Source organism: Mustela putorius, unplaced genomic scaffold (assembly GCF_011764305.1).
Source record: "Mustela putorius furo isolate JIRA1106 unplaced genomic scaffold, ASM1176430v1.1 tig00001118_pilon_pilon_pilon, whole genome shotgun sequence".
Taxonomy (NCBI): domain Eukaryota; kingdom Metazoa; phylum Chordata; class Mammalia; order Carnivora; family Mustelidae; genus Mustela; species Mustela putorius.
This window is the reverse complement of record NW_025421577.1, coordinates 507,263-525,048: the sequence shown is the minus strand read 5'-3', so window position 1 is coordinate 525,048 and position 17,786 is coordinate 507,263. Positions and strand designations below refer to the sequence as shown.

The following is a 17,786-nucleotide window of genomic DNA, read 5'->3' as shown; positions in this document are numbered from 1 at the left end:
AAAATATATAGCTCTACATTGCCCCCATTTAGCTGATGCATTCTGCTGTTGATATATTTAGATGAAGGCAAACAACGTTGCTTCCCTTCTTAATTAAATAGGAAAGCAAGCAGTCATGAGGCAGAGATATTATTCAAAGAATGGTATGATCTGCCTCTCTACCTCTTCTTTTATACCAAGAGTGATAAAATGTTTCTCAGTCACATTTCCACTGGTTTCAAGAACAATTTTACCAGTCCCATATCAGAACCCTAGAATCAATAGGGTCACCAGCTCACCTCTGATAAATTTCCTTCTGAGTTAGGAATTCAGTATTCAGCTCCTGCCATGCTGAACACCCTCATTCCCCCACACCCAGGTACTGCTCCGTCCTTAGGACTGGTTCTCTTCTTTCTACATTTCCTACCTCATACCTCCTGTGTTTTTATGGGTATGTTCGACCAAAAATTTTAATCAAGGATGACCTTAGAGACCGATCTCATTATAAAACTGAAACTACTGTCAGCTCTTGAGCTAACCTAGTTTTTTCTCAACATTAATGTCAGAGCCATCATTAGAATGGCTTGAGATTACTACTCCCCATCACGACGTTCGATCTGCTCATTTTACAAAGTGGTTCTATGCAATCTGGAGTGTGCAGAACGACTGCTCTAACCCTGATGTGGTAAAAGAAACGTTTCCTTAAGTTTTAATCGTTCTCTGGGTTTCCTTATCCGCCTTGCAACACAGAAACTTTCTTTGGGTGAACACAGCAAGTGCTCAATAAATAATTATTGAACTGAGAACGTTAACTCTGGCCAAATTTCCACTGCGCCCCGCTGAAGTATGTTGTACCCAACAGCGAAGTTACTTGGACATTAAGAGGGGTCTCGGGCGCGCGCAGAGGGAGGGTGCCTCGTAGCTGCTGAGAGTCCGCTTGCCTGGGGAGGAAGAGGTGCAGGCGCGGAAGGAACCCAGCAGAAGCACGTGGAACCTCCGCCAGCTCAAAGCCGCCGCCCTCCCGCCCGCGGGGAAACCTGGCGGCGCGCCTCCAGGAGGCGAGGAGAATTATCCCAGGGATTAGGAGCCCGTAACAGGGCTCAGTACACAACCCAACCGCGGAGAGCTAGAGGCAGCGTTACCGGAAGGCGTCAGCTCTGGCAGCGCGGGCGACATGCCGCCGAGTCTCCTCCTCCGCAGGCCAGGGGCGAAGCCGGGGAGTCGCACGCTGCACAGGAGAACACGGCCAAGAGCGACGCCAGCCAGCGCCCGAGAGCCGCCCTCAGGGGCCGAGGTCGCCGGAGGCGCCGAGGAGCCCGGAGCCCGCGGCCCGGGGCCCGCGACACCCGGGGCCTTCCGCGCACCACACGCCGCGCGGGGGACCTCCCGCACGACCTGGGCGCGGCGTGGCGATAACAGACGAGCCCTCGGCCGCTACAACGCTCCAGCACGTGCTTTCTTCCCGGTCACCCGGCCTGTCCTCGGCGCGGGGCTGGCGGCCACACACGCGCGACCCTAAGCGGGTCGCGGGAAAGGCGCGGACTGGACCCGAAAAGGAGGACGCCGTGGCGCCCGAGGCGCGGGACCGAGGATCTCAGGCCCCTTGGGCTTTGGGACATCTAACAACGTTGCGAGCGTCTCCGCTCAATCTAGCCTCTGCGTGGGAGGCCCTGCCCCTTCCGGCCTATGATTGGTCTGTACGAGCACGTCGCGCCGTATTGGCGGATCCATTTCAACCAGTCACCTGAGGGTTTGCCCCGGGGCTCTCTGGGAGATGTAGTCCAAGGTCCCACGCAGTCAATGAGCCCCAAACTGTTATGCCCTGCGGAAACTGGGCGCGTCTCCAAGCCCGATATCCGGAAATGCGGCCGGCGAGGCCTCTCAAGTTTAAGTCGTAGCGCGGAGTTGGCGCTAGCTTCAACCTGTGGTGGTGTCAAGAGCGGGGAATTTGGAGTCGGGGGACCAAGTTCTAGCCACGTTTTGCTACTGGCTGGCTCTGGGCAAGATAAATAACCTCTGAGTCTCTTGGCTCCACAAGCAGGAAATGATAGGGTGGTCGTAATTGCTGTTTTATAAGCCTGTTGTAGGGGGAAAATGAGATCGTGCCAACGCGCTGTGAAAACTCTGAGGTACATACCTGCGTGTTAACTGTCAACTAATTGACAGTGTAATTTATTGAACACTTAACTATGTATCATGCGTTGGGCTAAACACGGGGCAAATGCAAGGAAAGACAAGCTACATCACACCCCCGCCTCTGTCTTGGAGAAAGAACTCACAACTAGCTAAAACTAATAATTGAACAGGGGAAAATGAGAACCACATACACTGTGCCAAAAGAGCTGCATTGCTCCAAGGGTGTTGGAGCAAAGCTTCCAGGAAGTAACTGAGACTTGACGTAGGAGCTCTCCAGTGCGGAGAGACTTCCTGAGCAGAACACAGCACTCGAGAGACTTAGAAATTAAAGAAAAGCTCTGTAAGGGTGAGCATGGTAGACAGGAGGAAAGCAAATGAATCTAGGAAAATAAAGTTGAGACCAAATTATGAAGTTTACTAATTTTTTTATTTTAAAGTACACATTTGTATGCCATTCTCATTTTATTATGTAATTATACCTCAATTTTTTATATCTAAAAAATTATGATAATCAGGTGTATTGCATCTTTACCAAAAATGGTCATACTTGGAGATGAAAAACCTCAAGGGGGGGGGGGGGAGAACAGAACAAATAAGAATGTGGGAGGGAGAGGATGGCCCTGAAGAGTTGAAGATCTTGTTTGGATTGCAAGGTTTCTGTTTTGTTAGATTTATATTTGACAGAGAGAGAGAGAGAGAGCAAGAGCACAAGTAGGCAGAGAAGCAGGCAGAGGGAGATAGAGAAGCAGACTCCCGGTTGAGCAGGGAGCGGGACATGGGGCTCGATCCCAGAACCCTGGGATTATGACCTGAGCCTGAAGGCAGATCCTTAGCCAACTGAGCCACCCAGGCACCCCTAGATTGTAAAGTTTTAAATTATCACCAATCTCACATTTTGTTGAGGTGGTCCTTGAAAAAAAAAAAAATCTTCTGGGTGCCTAGTTACTTAGTATCCTCTATCTTAGCAGAAATTGCAGGAATTGTAGATCAGCCTCTGTGTTTAATGAATCATCAGATATTTGCTTTGTCATCTAAAAATGACCGGACCCAGTGTTTCCTTAGTCTTAAAAGAGTAACAAATATGACTAAAAGGTCAGTGAATTCCTAGTACAAAAACTCACACAACTTAAAGAAGAGTTCCAAGAATACCATTATGGGTTGAAATGTGGCCCACAACAGTCCTAAATCCTAGCACTTCAGAACGGAATGTCCTCGGAAATAGAGTTGGTGCACAGGTAACTAGTTAAGATAAGGTCCAAGGAAAATGGACTCTTAGTCCAACATGAGCGGTGTCTTTGCTGGAAGAGGACAGAGATACACAAGGATAAAACAGCCACATTGACAAAAGAAGCAGAGGCCCACATGGACCTGCTGACAGGTTGGTTTTGGACTAGCAGTTTCCAGGACTGTGACACAGTACCTTTCTGATGTTTTAGACCACCCGTCTTTTGATACTTTATTACATTAGGCCTAGGAAACTAATACAGTGGACATAAATACCCAACTCTTACTGTATGCCAGTAAATAAATTGTATTTCAGCTTTATCCAGTATTCTATGGGTCTTGGCTGGCTCAGTCAGTTAAGCATCTGCGTTTTGTTTGGATCATGATATCAGGATCCTGGGATAGAGCCCTGCATCATCGGGCTCCGTGATCAGTGGGGAGCCTGCTTCTCCATCTCCTTCTGACCCTGCTCCCTGCTTGTGCACCCTCATTCTCTCTTCCTCTATGTCTCAAATAAATAAATAAAATATTAAAAAAACACATTATTCTATGGCTTGATTGTGTGTGCTAAGCCCATTGGGTTGTTTTGGTGTCCTGCTAGTCAGAGTCCTAAGAATGTCAACTGAGAACCAGTTCTCATACAAGGGATTGCTACCCCTGGGGGGTATGAGGTAACCATTAGCTTTCCCCAAAAGATCCCTGACTTTTCCTTCTTCCCTCAACTCCCTTCATAATCTCAAGGTTATGACCCATCCCTAGAGTCACATAGGTCAACAAGCACTTTGATAACCCACATGGATTGTAGTAATTGAGCTGAATTTATTGAGTCTGTGATACACAATCTTGTTGCCAAGTACAAGGTAGTAAAAGAATACACAGAAAATTGGAGGTTATTTTATTGTCACCAATAGCCCTGGAGAGGCCTTGCTCCCTCTTTTCTCCTGCATGGAGAGAATTACCATCTCTCTCTCTAGGACGTTGTCTCCTGGGCAAGTCAGGTTCAATCTATGCCGTCTGCTCCACTGATTCTAAAAGCATTCTTTAAAAAAAAAAAAAAAAAAGATTTTATTTATTTATTTGAGAGAGAGAGAATGAGCAAGCATGAGCAGGTAGGAAGGCCAGAGAGAGAGGGAGAAGTAGGCTGCCCTTTGAGCAGGGAGCCCAACATGGGACTGGATCCAAGGACCCTGGGATCATGACCTGAGATGACTGAGCCATCTAGGCACCCCCAGCTGGGTCTTTAAATGCCAGTACACCGTGACTCTTATCTTTTAATAACTGAATCATGTCCCAAATACCACAGAAATTCTAGGTTTCAACTTGACTATCTTAATTGAAACTTGCCTCCCTGCTTCCCATGCAGGACCAGAAAATAATGTTTTAAGTCACCTCTATTTTAAAATTTGCCCTTTAAAGGAAAACAAAAACAAAATATTAACTTGGCTATAATTGCTGAACTTTTTAAGCATTAAACCCTAACCAATTTCTTTTTGTAGTTATGAGAAAAGAATTTGTTCTCAATGAACTCTTTCCAATTTAAAAATTATTTCTGATTTCCCTCCAGGTCTATTCTATAAATTTCCAGACTTCAAAGAAAAGACTTTAAAAAGGGTTTGTCAGGTCACTTTGCCTCCTTATATTGCATTTATAAAAATAAAAGTTTAGCAGTTAGCTAAAAGTTTAGCGCTCAGTTCATCATCTTAAACTGATTAAATCCCACATTCCTGTCTATTAAACAAAAATGTTTGTACTCCTAGACAAAACCAAGCCAAACCAAACCAAACCAATCATCCACCCAAAACCCAAAACCAAAATCTAATCCAAAGGAAATTTTAAAAACCAAAAACCTGGGGTTTCTTGGTGGCTCAGTGAGTTGAGCATCTGCCTTTGGTTCAGGTCATGATCTCAGGGTCCTGGGATCAAGCCCTGCATCAGGCTTCCTGCTTAGCAGGGAGTCAGTTTCTCCCTCTCCCTAAGCCCCTCCCCTTGCTCATGCTCTCTCTCTTTCTCTCAAATAAATAAATATTAAAAAATATATATATATATATGAATTTTTTTAAAAGATCCAATTGTTGAAATCCTATAACATGTTGGCATTATTATTCATTTGTTTAACAAATATTTGTAACCACTGGCCAGGCACTGGAGCTAAAATAATGAGACAGACCCAGGTCCTGTAGCCTAGAGCGTAGGAAAAATGATAATCACATATATCATTACAAAGCAAGGTTAGGCCCATGGAGGAGGATATCCGTAAGCTAGGTGCTCTTATTACCCTTGTCTCACAATGAAAAAAAAAAAAAGGAGAATGTGGTTGGTCATAACTGAACACAGTCAGTTACAGATGTCTTTGTTCCTTCTCCACCTGCCTGGCTTTACTGATTAATCTAAAAGAGAAAAAGAAGAGAGAGAACTTAAATAACTTGCCCAGGGTAGCAAAACTGGTCCTCATACCTGGAAAAACTGGTTTCAGTGTTTGTGTTCCTTTTTTTAAAAAAAAAAAAAAAAAAAAAAGGTTTTATTTATTTGACACAGAGAGAGAGAGAGAAAGATCACAGGCAGGCAGAGAGGCAGGCAGGGGGTGGGGAGGCAGGCTCCCCGCCGAGCAGAGAGCCTGATGTGGGGCTCAATCCCAGGACCTGGAGATCATGATCTGAGCCAAAGGCACAGGCCTAACCCACTGAGGCACCCAGGTGCCCTGTTTGTGCTCTTTGTCTCTAAACCAATGCTTCCCTGTGGGCAGCCCTCTCCCCAGAAAACTGGAAGTCCCAAACTGCTTGTAATGTCAGCTGTAACTCAGATGCCCCTGCTCTCATTGTAACATAGGTTTATAAAAACGTTACTGCTGGGACACCTGGGTGGCTCAGTTGGTTAAGCAGCTACCTTCAGTTCAGGTCATGATCCCAACGTCCTGGGGTCGAGTCCCACGTCAGGCTCCTTGCTCAGCGGGGAGCCTGTTTCTCCCTCTGCCTCTGCCTGCCATTCTGTCTGCCTGTGCTCGCTCGCTCTCCCTCTCTCTCTCTCTGATAAATAAATGAAATCTTAAAAAAAATGTTACTCTTTTTTTAGTAGTTAAATAAATGTCATCCTTATTCCCCAAATGCTGAAATTTTAAGTATGCTATATTTTCAATTTTCAATGAGAGATACTCATGTGGCCTTGGGGGGCCAGATAAGAATTTAAAGTTCAAAGGAAGATCACAAACACCATCCCCAGTGTGTTAGTATATGACCTTCCAGAGCTCTGGTAGGTCAGGCACCTTGCCCTCTACCCTGTCTGCCCTTTTGCCTTGCGTACTTTAAGCCTTTAATTCAGTTTAAAGAAGTTTTTTGTTTTGTTTTGTTTTGTTTTTTTAAGATTTTATCTATTTGAGAGACAGAGAGCACAAGTGGGGGAGAGAGTTCAAAGGAGAGAGGGAAGCAGGCTTCCTGCTGAGCTGGGACCCTTAGTGGGGAACTCAATCCTGGGACCCTGGGATCATGACCTGAGCTGAAGGCAGATGCTTAACCAGCTGAGCCACCCAGGCGCCCCAAGAAAGTCTTATTTAAGTACAGACTTTTTCTGGCTCAGTCGTAACTACATCTACAGCAACATCTAGTACCTGGACACACAGTGGCAAGTGAATAAATGTTCGCAAGAATAAATTACTGGGGGTGCGCCTGGGTGGCTCAGTGGGTTAAGTCTCTGCCTTCGGCTCAGGTCATGATCCCAGGGTCCCAGGATTGAGCCCCCCGTAGGGCTCCCAGATCAGCAGGGAGCCTGCTTCCCCCCCCCTCTCTCTCTGCCTGCCTCTCTGCCTACTTGTGATCTTTGTCTGTCAAATAAATAAATAAAATCTTCAAGAAAAAAAAAAAGAATAAATTACTGGGGAGCACCTGGCTGGTTCAGTTGGTAGAGTGTGAAACTCTCGACCTCGGAGTTGTAAGTTTGAGCCCCATGCTGAGTATAGCAATTACTTAAAAATAAAATCTTAGGGGCATCTGGGTGGCTCAGTGGGTTAAAGCCTCTGACTTCGCTCAGGTCATGATCCCAGCACCCTGGGATGGAGCCCTGCAACTGGCCTTCTGCTCAGCAGGGAGCCTGCTTCCTCCTCTCTCTGCCTGCCTCTCTGCCTACTTGTGATCTCTGTCAAATAAATAAATAAAATTAAAAAAAAAAGAAATATGTTTTTAAAAAATAAAATAAAATCTTAAAAAAAGAAGAAGAAGAAGAAGAAATTACTGGAGAAACATGGCAGTGGTCATTTTTCAGAGCTTAATCAAATGAACACTGCTAGCTCAAATTTCACAGCAGACTCTGTGAAAGGCACAGAGAGGATGTTGTGTGCTTATTTTTGTCTTTACCAGGATATCGCTTAAAAGCTTTAATCATTCTCTGAAGTTGGAGATAGTATTCTTTTATTTTCCAACGGTAAGATAAATCTCACAGGCTTAACATTAAATAAAGCAAAAGAATCCCTGGATGAAGCTGAGTCTAACTTAAGGAAAGGTATTAATCCCGGGAAAGAAACACCGTGTTCCTCAGAAAACGGGGGGCGGGAGGGTGGCGAGTAAGGGTGAGGAATGGAGGCACGGAGAAGGGACTCAGGAATGTCCGCCTCGCTAGTAGGCTCTTTGCCCTTGTTTCTGGTGCCGTGAGTGCATCCTAGAGAACACACCTCGGGCTGTCATGGTTCGACCACGCTAAACTTCAGTCATCCAAGGATTCCCTGGGTGAACAACTAGTCCTTCTCCGCAAGCAGACAACCATGCTGGGATAGGTCTCTCCATTGAAAGCAGAACAACAGTGTACCTGGTACATGATTGAGACTACCACATGTGTAAATACCATGTACTTCTAATAATATTTGGGGTAGCTTTCCACTGGGATGACCAGTTGGTAGTAAGGACCTTGATATAAAAGTCCTTATAAGAACCATTTATTTGGGTACCTCTCAAAAATGAAATATGGCCTTTAAACATTATGTAATCTATGTTTTTCTTCAAGTAAATATTTAATCAACAGTCACTTATTCATTCTATGTGTCAAACACTATTAGTTTATATTGAAGGGCTAATTCTGGAGTGTGTTAAATCATGGCATGTTTTTACCTGGGAGCTAATTTAGTTTGAAAGAAATTGAAACCTATGGCATTATTCAGACTATCAAAATGTGTAATTAATATTGACAGCAGAGCCTTAGAAAATTCAATAAAACAGGTACTAATTAAGTGCTGGAAGTAGATAAGTACTACATCAGGCGTTTTGGGGGGGAATACAGAGATGTTCAAAATGGGATTTCTAGGGGTGCCTGGATGGCTCAGCTGATTGGGTGCCTGTCTTCAGCTCAGGTCATGATTCCAGGTCTTGGGATCGAGCCCTGTGTCGGTCTCACTGCTCAGTGGGGAATCTGCTTCTTCCTTTCCCTCTGCCAGCACTTTCTCTCTCTCTCTCTTTCTCTCAAATAAATAAATAAAAGCTTCAAAATAGGATTTCTATTCAAAGATCCTGTAGTATAGATGAAGACAGAGTACAAATGAGTAAGACAAAGTGGAAATGGGATAAGGGTAATACAAATAAAAAGCTACTGACTAGAGGAAAGGAAGACGTTCATTCGAAATACAAAGAACTAATGCCGGTGTGATGGAATTGGAAGGCGAGGCGTTTGGACGGTTATGAGAGTAGAGCCTTCCTGAATGGGATAGATTTCTGAGAAAAGAAGCCCAAGACAGCTTCTTTGGAAAAGGGTATTCCGTAATTGAAAAAGGGCACAGAGATGTTCTAAGCTCTGCCATATGTAACGTGTCCTTCTACTGCTGACGTGCTTGAACGGCTGGCTGATTACCTATGAAATTCTTGAATCACAGCCTTTTCCCCTCAAAACTGATTGCTGTGATATCTCTTCTTTCTTTCTTTCTTTCTTTCTTTCTTTCTTTCTTTTTTAAACAGCTCTACTGAGATATATTACTCACATACCATGCAATCCCGTTATTTAAAGCATACAATTCAATGGTTTGGGGTGTATTATATTATTAATTTTTAAAATCACATTATAACATATAACATAAAATGTGCCATTTCAATCTTTTTTAAGTATACAATTTCATGGCATTAACAACAGTCACAGTATTGGGCAACCGTCACCATTTTACACTTCCAAAACTTTTTTGCCATCCTGAACAGAAGGCTTGTAACAATTAAGCAATAACTCCCCATTCCTCCTCACCCCAGTTCCTGGTAACCCATAATCAGATTTCTGTCTCTATGAATTTGACAACTCTAGGTTCCTCATGTAAATGGAATTATATTTGTCCTTTATGTACCTGAGTTATTTCATGTAGCATAATGTTTTTAAGGTTCCCTCACACTGAAGCATATATCCTAGCTTTGTTCCCTTTTAAGGCAGCACAGTATTCCATTGTACGAACACATCACCTATTGTTTATCCGGTCATTTGTTCATGAACATATGGATAGTTTCCACTGTGTAGCTGTGGTGAGTAATGTTACAATGAACATCGGTAGATGAGTATATGCTCCAGGCCCTGCTTTCAACATTTTGGGTATAGACCTGGGACCCGGACTTGCTGGATTTTGTCATCATTCTATGTTTAGTTTTTTGAGGAACTTCCCAACTGTTTACCAACCAGCAATGTCGAAAGGTCCTAATTTCCCTGCATCCTTTCCAACACTTGTCATTTTTTATCTCATTGATAATAGCCATCTTAATAAGAATAACATGATATCTCACTGTGGTTTGGGTTTGCATTTCTCTAATGATTAGTAATGCTGAACAACCTTCACGTACTTATTGGCCATTTTTCTATCTTCTTTGGAGAAATGTCTGCTTAACTCCTTTGCCCATTTTGGATTGCCCCTTTTTTGTTGTCCTATTATTTAAATTTATAGATTCTGGATATTAATCCCTTATCAGATTCATGACTTATGAATATTCTCTCACATTCTGTGGGTCTTCTTCTCACTCTCTTGATAGTGCCCCTTGAGGCACAAAAGTTTTTAGCGTTGTTTAAGTCCAATCTATATATTTTTTTCATTTAAGACCTGTGCTCTTGGTGCCATAGCCATAAAATCATTGCTAAATCCAATGGCATGAACATTTCCCCCTATGTTCCCTATGTTTTCTTCTAAGATTTTTGTAGTTTTAGCTGTTCAGATTAGGCCTCTCATTCATTTTGAGTTGATTTTTGCATATGGTACAACATAAGGGTCCAAATTTATTTTTTGCATGTGAAATCCAAATCTTCCCACCACAATTTTTTGACATTTTCTTCCACCATTGCATGGTCTTGGCATCCTTGTCAAAAATCAATTAACCATACATGTCAGGGTTTGTTCTTGGGCTCTGTAGTTTATTCTGTTGGCCTGTATGTTTATCCTTATGCCAGTACCACACCATTTGGCTTTGTAGTACATTTTGAAATCAGTAAGTGCGAGTCCTTCAACTTTGTTCTTTTTTCTCAAGCTAGTTTGGCTATTTAAGGTTCCTTGAGACTTCAAATGAATTTCAGGGTGAGTTTTTCTATTTCTATAAAAATGCCATTGGGATTTTAATACAGATTGCATTGAATCTGTACATTGTTTTTTGGCAGTATTGACATTTAACAATATTTCATTTCATGTATCTGTGATAGCTTTCCATTTATTTAGGTCTTCTTCAATTTTTTTTTAAAGATTTTATTTATTTATTTGACAGACAGAGATCACAAGTAGGCAGAGAGGCAGGCAGAGAGAGAGAGAGAGAGAAGCAGGCTCCCTGCAGAGCAGAGAGCCCGATGCAGGGCTCGATCCCAGGACCCTGAGATCATGACCCAAGCCGAAGGCAGCAGCTCAACCCACTGAGCCACCCAGGCGCCCCTTCTTCAATTTCTTTTTTAAAAATATTTTATTTATTTATTTGACACAGAGAGAGATCACAAGTAGGCAGAGAGACAGGCAGAGAGAGAGAGTGGGAAGCAGGAAGTCTGATGTGGGGCTCGATCCCAGGATCCTGAGACCATGACCTGAGCTGAAGACAAAGGCTTAACCCACTGAGCCACCCAGGCACCCTGGTCTTCCTCAATTTCTTACAGCAGTGTCTTGTATTTTCAGAGTGTAAGCCTTTTGCCTCCTTGATTTAATAGATTCCTAAGTATTTTATTCTGCTAAATGCTATGGCAAATGGAATCATTTCATTAAGTTCCTTTTTTAGATTGTTCACCGCAAATGTCTAGAAATACAACTAATTTGGGGGTGTTGATTTTGTATTTGAATCTTTACTGAATTCATTTATTGGCTCTAACAATTTTTGTGTGTGTGAGTTCTTTAGGGCTTTCCACATAGAAGATTGTGTCATCTGTGACCAGAGATCATCTTACTTTCTTTCCAGATTTGATGTATTTTATTTGTTTTCCTTGCCTAATTACTCTGGATAGAATTTTCAGTACTATGTTGAATAGCAGTGATGAAAGCAGACATCCTTGCCTTGTTCCTGATCTTGGAGGAAAAGCTTCCAGCCTTCCACCACCACATATGATGCTAGCTGTGAGTTTTTTTTGTGTGTGTGTGTGTGTGTGTGTGGTCTTTATCATCTTGGGGAAGCACCAAGATGCTTCTATCTTTTTTTTTTTTTTTAAGATTTTATTTATTTATTTGACAGAGATCACAAGTAGGCAGAGAGGCAGGCAGAGAGAGAGAAGGAAGCAGGCTCCCCGCTGAGCAGAGAGCCCGATGCGGGACTCGATCCCAGGACCCTGAGATCATGACCTGAGCCGAAGGCAGCGGCTTAACCCACTGAGCCACTGAGGCGCCCCAAGATGCTTCTATCTTAATGAGTGTTTTTATCATGTAAGGGTGTAAATATTATATTCTTTTTCTGTATCGATTCAGAGGATCATGGGTATTCCCCCCCCCTTCTTTGTGCTTCATTATGTCACATTAGACAAAAAAGATAAAAGTAGGTAGGGATCCTAAACGGAGTGGTTTCAAGTTAGGATTGGATCACCCCGCTGATGTGTCTGCTCTTCTGCCTCTGCCTTCGGCCAGGCCGTTATCTCACACTTGGACTCTTAACAACAGCCTTCTCAAAAATATGTCTCCATTTTAATGTCAGTGGATCTTGGAATTATTGTTATTAGCATAATGAAAGAATTTTCTGTCTTAAAACTGCCTAGCACTCTATGGGGGTGGAAGGTGGGCACTGCTGGCCTTTCTCTCTCCCGGTCGCTCCATCTGCACACTGCTCACTGCCTGACCGACCCTCCTGACACCCCCTCCTTCAAGCCCCTCCTTCATTTACCAGTCAGCCCTCCTCACTTCTGGCCACAAGCAGCCTTGAGGAAGTTGGCTGTGAGCAGTGAGCTCCAGAGTATGCCTCCTAACTGTTTCACCAAGGAGCTGCCCTGGAGATAGCCATCAGCCGGGAGCCGTGGTCTCTGGGAAGTACCTGGTGGTTCATGCCCTGGAACAGAGGGAGGTAGCTGAGCCTTGAATAATGGTGGGCATTGGCATAAAGCAGATGCAAGCCCTGACTGAGGCCATGTGTCCTGTGCCAAAGAAAACATACTTAGAAGAAGCTTAGACATGATTCATTCAAAGATATATTGAAGGCTTATTTTATGAAAGCGTTGTGATAAGCAGAAGGGATTAAAAGAAACAAGGCATGGTCCCTGTCTTTAGAGAACTTGTGGTGGGTCTGCTGGGGATTAAGAACTTCCAATTCAGTGATCTTATTGGATACTGGACTTTTAATGAATAACTACCAGACTGCATCGTCTGAGAGGCCTGGTTGTCCCTGATCTCCAGGCTCTAAGTAACCTGTTTCATTTTTAACCTCATAATAATATTGAATGTGTACATATGTTAGGACATAAATATAAATATTAAATTAAGTTTAGTGTTTAAATCTAGAGTGTTAGGGGCTTTCATACATCTGAAGCAAACAAAGAGTTTGCTTCTTCTATGTTTATTGCTTAAATGAATACTCCAGCAGCTTGGGTATTCATTTCACATTGCGAATTTTATACATATTCCCATTTAATATTTTATCTATTTATTTTTCCCTGAACTGTTCAGTATAGAACATCTCATGCATCGTGCGAAATTGGGTAATTCAGACATCCAGCCCAGTGGGAAGAATGTGTGGATTTTTGATATATTGAAGAATGGCTCTTACAGTCTACACCCCGGCAGGAAATGGAATGTGGTCCTATGTGTGGCATTAGAATCAGACTCAGAATTTCCTAACTTCAAAATTCATCCTGGGGTAATGAATAAGAACAGTTCTGGAAGTCCCAACTCTGCTAGCTGGGCAATCAGAGTCACTTAACTATCATGGTCTCAATTTTCTCTAGAATGAGGATAATAGTTGATTCCAGCAGAGCGCCGGAAGGAGCAGCTGTGATAATGGGTGTCGCCTTTCTTCTCTGAGACTCACTTCTAGCAAATGAAGGGGTTCGGATGAGATTATCTCTGGGCCATAATTTCCTGAAATTTTGTTTATATCTCTAAATCAGTATTTCCCAAAGCACGTCTCACACGAGGGTGACATGACAGAACATTCCTTATTTTAATAGTTATGGCGGCAGACAAGGAAGAGTTGACCAGAAGGCCAGCTCTGTTCAGGGCAAATGCCTGAGGCCTGCTGTCAGATTTGCTGGGCCTCACCAAACCTCAGCTTCCAGTCAGGACTCTACCCACAGCCTTCCATGATTATCAAAAGTAAGTGGGGCAATGAATGGTTAGTTTTATGATAACCATTGGGGGTCCATCAGATACAGGAAGAAGAGACAATAAAAGTTGAATTTCATAGCAACAAGTTGGTGCCTGCAGAGCTCCCCACTGGGATTTGGATGTGTAGATTCCTTCAGCACATGAGCTTCTGGAGGAATCCTAAAGTAGACCCCTCAGCTGGAGAGGGGAGAGAGCTGGGGCTCGTACTGCCGTGTAGACCCCACACCCCTGAGGCCCACTGCAGTGTAAGGAGGGAACAGGCAGTAGCCTTAACACTTGTGGGTGAGGTCTTGGGCTCAGAAACACTGCAGTAGCAAGAGTACGACAGGAGTATCAGGCCGAGGTGTATGTGGTATGATGTACCAATATAACCAGCATCCCAAACACACTGGGTGATCAGGGACCAAAAAAACAAAATGGCGAGGATTGAGGCAAGGTTGACCAGCCCCCTTTCCCCATGGATGCCACCTGTCAATCTTCTCATAAGAAAGTGACATCATAACGGAAGATCCTAGCTAATGATAAGACATTTGGCAAGCTTATCATTCAAGATCCATATCACATAGTCTCTTTTGATAAAACAAACAATGTTCTCAAAAGAGAACAGAGATCATTATTTGAAAGAGAACAAATGGATGGGTAGGGACAGGAGGAAGACAAAGACCCTTAGCCCCAGAGATAGAAGTATTCCGTGTCAGCAAAACTGCTTGCATTCACTCTGATGCAAAAGAGTCAGAACAGCATTGATGGAAAACCACATAGAAAAAGAGGAAAAAAGCATGTGAAAACAAAGAAGATCTGAAAATTGCACTTAAAATGATATGTGGTGGTTGTAAAATGAACAAATACATGGATGGATTGGATGTGTTGAATTTGGTACAAAAAGTTACTATCTTCCATTATTAAATATATATAAAGACGAGTTGACAGAAAAAAATGTGAAAACATTTAGCACAATCTGAAATACCATAACTAGGGCACCTGGGTGGCTCAGTTGCTTAAGTGTCTGTCTGCCTTTGGCTCAGGTCATGATTTCAGGGTCCTGGGATGGAGCCCCAATTCAGGCTTCCAGCCCAGTGGGGAGTCTGTCCCTCTCCCTCTGCACCGCTCCCCCCATGCTCATGGATGTGCACTCTCTCTCAGATAAATAAAATAAAATACTATAAATATAGCTGTGCAACCAGGTCAGGAAACTGTCAACATTTCTATTATATTCTTTGGGGTAAAGCTAAGCTGCTAAAACAGAGACCCTAAATGCAATGGTTTAAAGCTTATACAGTTGACCCCTGAACAATGTGGCGGTTAAAGGCGCCAACCCTCCACCCCATGCAGTTGAAAACATGCTCACAACTTTTGACTCCCCCCAAATCTCACAACTGATAGTCTACTATTGTCTAGTGGAAGCCTTACTGATAAAAGTCAATTAACATGTATTTGTATGTTGTATGCATTATGTACTGTATTTTAGAACAAAGTAAGCCAGAGAAAAGAAAATGTTATTAAGAAAATCATAAGGAAAACACATTTATAGTACTGTACTGTATATATATATATATATACATATGTATATACATATGTATATACATATATATACATATGTGTATACATATGTATATATATATATATTTAAACCCTGCGTATAAATGGATACATGCAGTTCAAGCTGATATGTTTAAGGGTCAAATATACAAATGAGTTTCTTTCCTTATGGCTGAATTGAGGTGAGCAGCCCATGTCACTGGGGCAAACCTGTCACTCAGGAACCCAGATATTTTCTTGGTGATAGTGTTCTATCCCTCAGACTTAACAGCCGACTGTTGGTGACACCTGCTGTCTTTCTCTTACAGACTTCTTGTTTAGTCCATTTGACCCAGGAAGGGTTGGGGCAATCACTCATTTCAACACTCTTTTGCCAATATCTCTGAAAATAAAATGTTTTTATATTATCATGTGCTTTAATCATATTTTCACCAAAACATTGGAGCTGCAGCTTTAGATAATTGAAAAAATGGGAAATGTCTCCATAGAACCTAATTACAAAATTTAGGCTAAACGATTAATTCCATTGGTCTCACTTCCTGTCATTACAAAAAGTAATAATCAGACTTTATTCTTCAATTCAAATAAACTGTTAACACATTTTGAGCAATAGAATAAAAAACACTGAGAGATAAAAGAGGCAACAAATCCTATAAAAGCAGTTAAGTCAAGATTAAAAGACTGTGGTGCTAATAGAAATTGTTCATTATGTAAATTTTTCTCATTTACTCATGCAATATAATATGTAGCTACAATTTTAAGTTATTCCTGAAGCAAAGGGGAAGCTAAAAGGAATGATACTCCTTTGGTACATGTCTATGCATCCGTATCCTGAACTTTGGTGTTTGGAAACAAATACAAATCATGTATAAAATGAAGAAGTAATTCCATTAATTTTCTTAAACATACTGATCAAACTGTTTCCAAGTATTTAGCAAAAGAGTAAGGATAGACTGAACGTTAATTGGTCTGGTAGCTAGGATACATTTTATTTTTTTGCTAACAAGAAATAGTACATACTAAATATTTTCTAAGATGAAGTAAGTTCAAGACTGCCACTGGAATATTTTAAATACCTGGATAATTATGTTTTTAAATGCCTTTTTGTGTAATACATACCACCAATAAGAGAAGTCGTGTGAACAATGACCACAGGCTTTGTCTGGTGACATTTGCAAACTGTGGTTGCCTCAGAAAACCTCCCTTGGCTGGTCTATGCTGCTGCAGTGCAGTGGTGTTTTTTCCAACCAGCTGATTCCTTCTAAGAATTATTCTTGAGCGTAGCTGGAAAAGATTGCTTGTACTTAAATACAGGACCAAAAAAGCAAATGGGTCCTGTATTTGCTTTGCTCCCCATGAGTGTATCTATTTATGTCTTTTTACATTTTTGCCAGTAACTTTTTGTAGTACAAAATTTAGTTCTGAATGTTTAATGGTTAAATGGTTAAAATTACAAAAATTCTAGGGGTGCCTGGGTGGCTCTGTTGGTTAAGTGTCTGCCTTCAGCTCAGGTCATGATCCCAGGGTCCTGGGATGGAGCCCTGTATCAGGACTCCCTGCTCAGCAGGGGGTCTGCTTATCCATTTCACCCTGCCTCTCCCCCTCTCCTTGCTCATGCTCTCTCTCTCTCTCTCTAATAAATAAAATGTTTTAAGAAACTACAAAATTTCTAGAAGAATACAGAAAAATTCTTAGTAACCCTATATTTAGCCAAGACTTAACAGGACACATGGAAAAAATCCCAAATTATAAGATAAAACAATAAACTGGATGTCATCAAAATTACAATTTTGTTCACTAAAGACACTACTCCAAAAAGCCTCAGACTGGGGGCAAACATTCAGATGCTCTGATTTTCCATCACCAGTCTCCCCCATGAGTCATTCATTCTTCTTCTTTTTTTTTTTTTTTAAGATTTTATTTATTTATTTGACAGACAGAGATCACAAGTAGGCAGAGAGGCAGGCAGAGAGAGAAGAGGAAGCAGGCTCCCTGCTGAGCAGATAGCCCGATGTGGGACTCGATCCCAGGACCCTGAGATCATGACCCGAGCCGAAGGCAGCAGCTCAACCCACTGAGCCACCCAGGCGCCCTGAGTCATTCATTCTTTTGACAATAATTGAGGAGTGGAAAAGGTGAAGTTAGTAAGTGAAAACAGGCATTACTGCCGCCTCCAACAGTTTATAATACAAGCATCTGATTT

The 17,786-nt window shown here is 42.4% G+C and overlaps 1 protein-coding gene across 4 annotated transcripts in view; it reads right to left on the bottom strand.

The window, feature by feature from the left end:
- MTR (5-methyltetrahydrofolate-homocysteine methyltransferase) overlaps window positions 1-1,657 on the bottom strand; it is a 105,044-nt gene extending 103,387 nt beyond the window's left edge. For all 4 annotated transcript variants that reach the window (XM_004774785.3, XM_045087353.1, XM_045087352.1 and 1 more), the window contains exon 1: window positions 1,122-1,657. In XM_004774785.3, coding sequence (XP_004774842.1) covers window positions 1,122-1,155 — 34 coding nt within the window. In that variant the 5' untranslated portion in view covers window positions 1,156-1,657. The remainder of the gene's footprint in view (window positions 1-1,121) is intronic.
- Window positions 1,658-17,786: the final 16,129 nt, after the last annotated feature.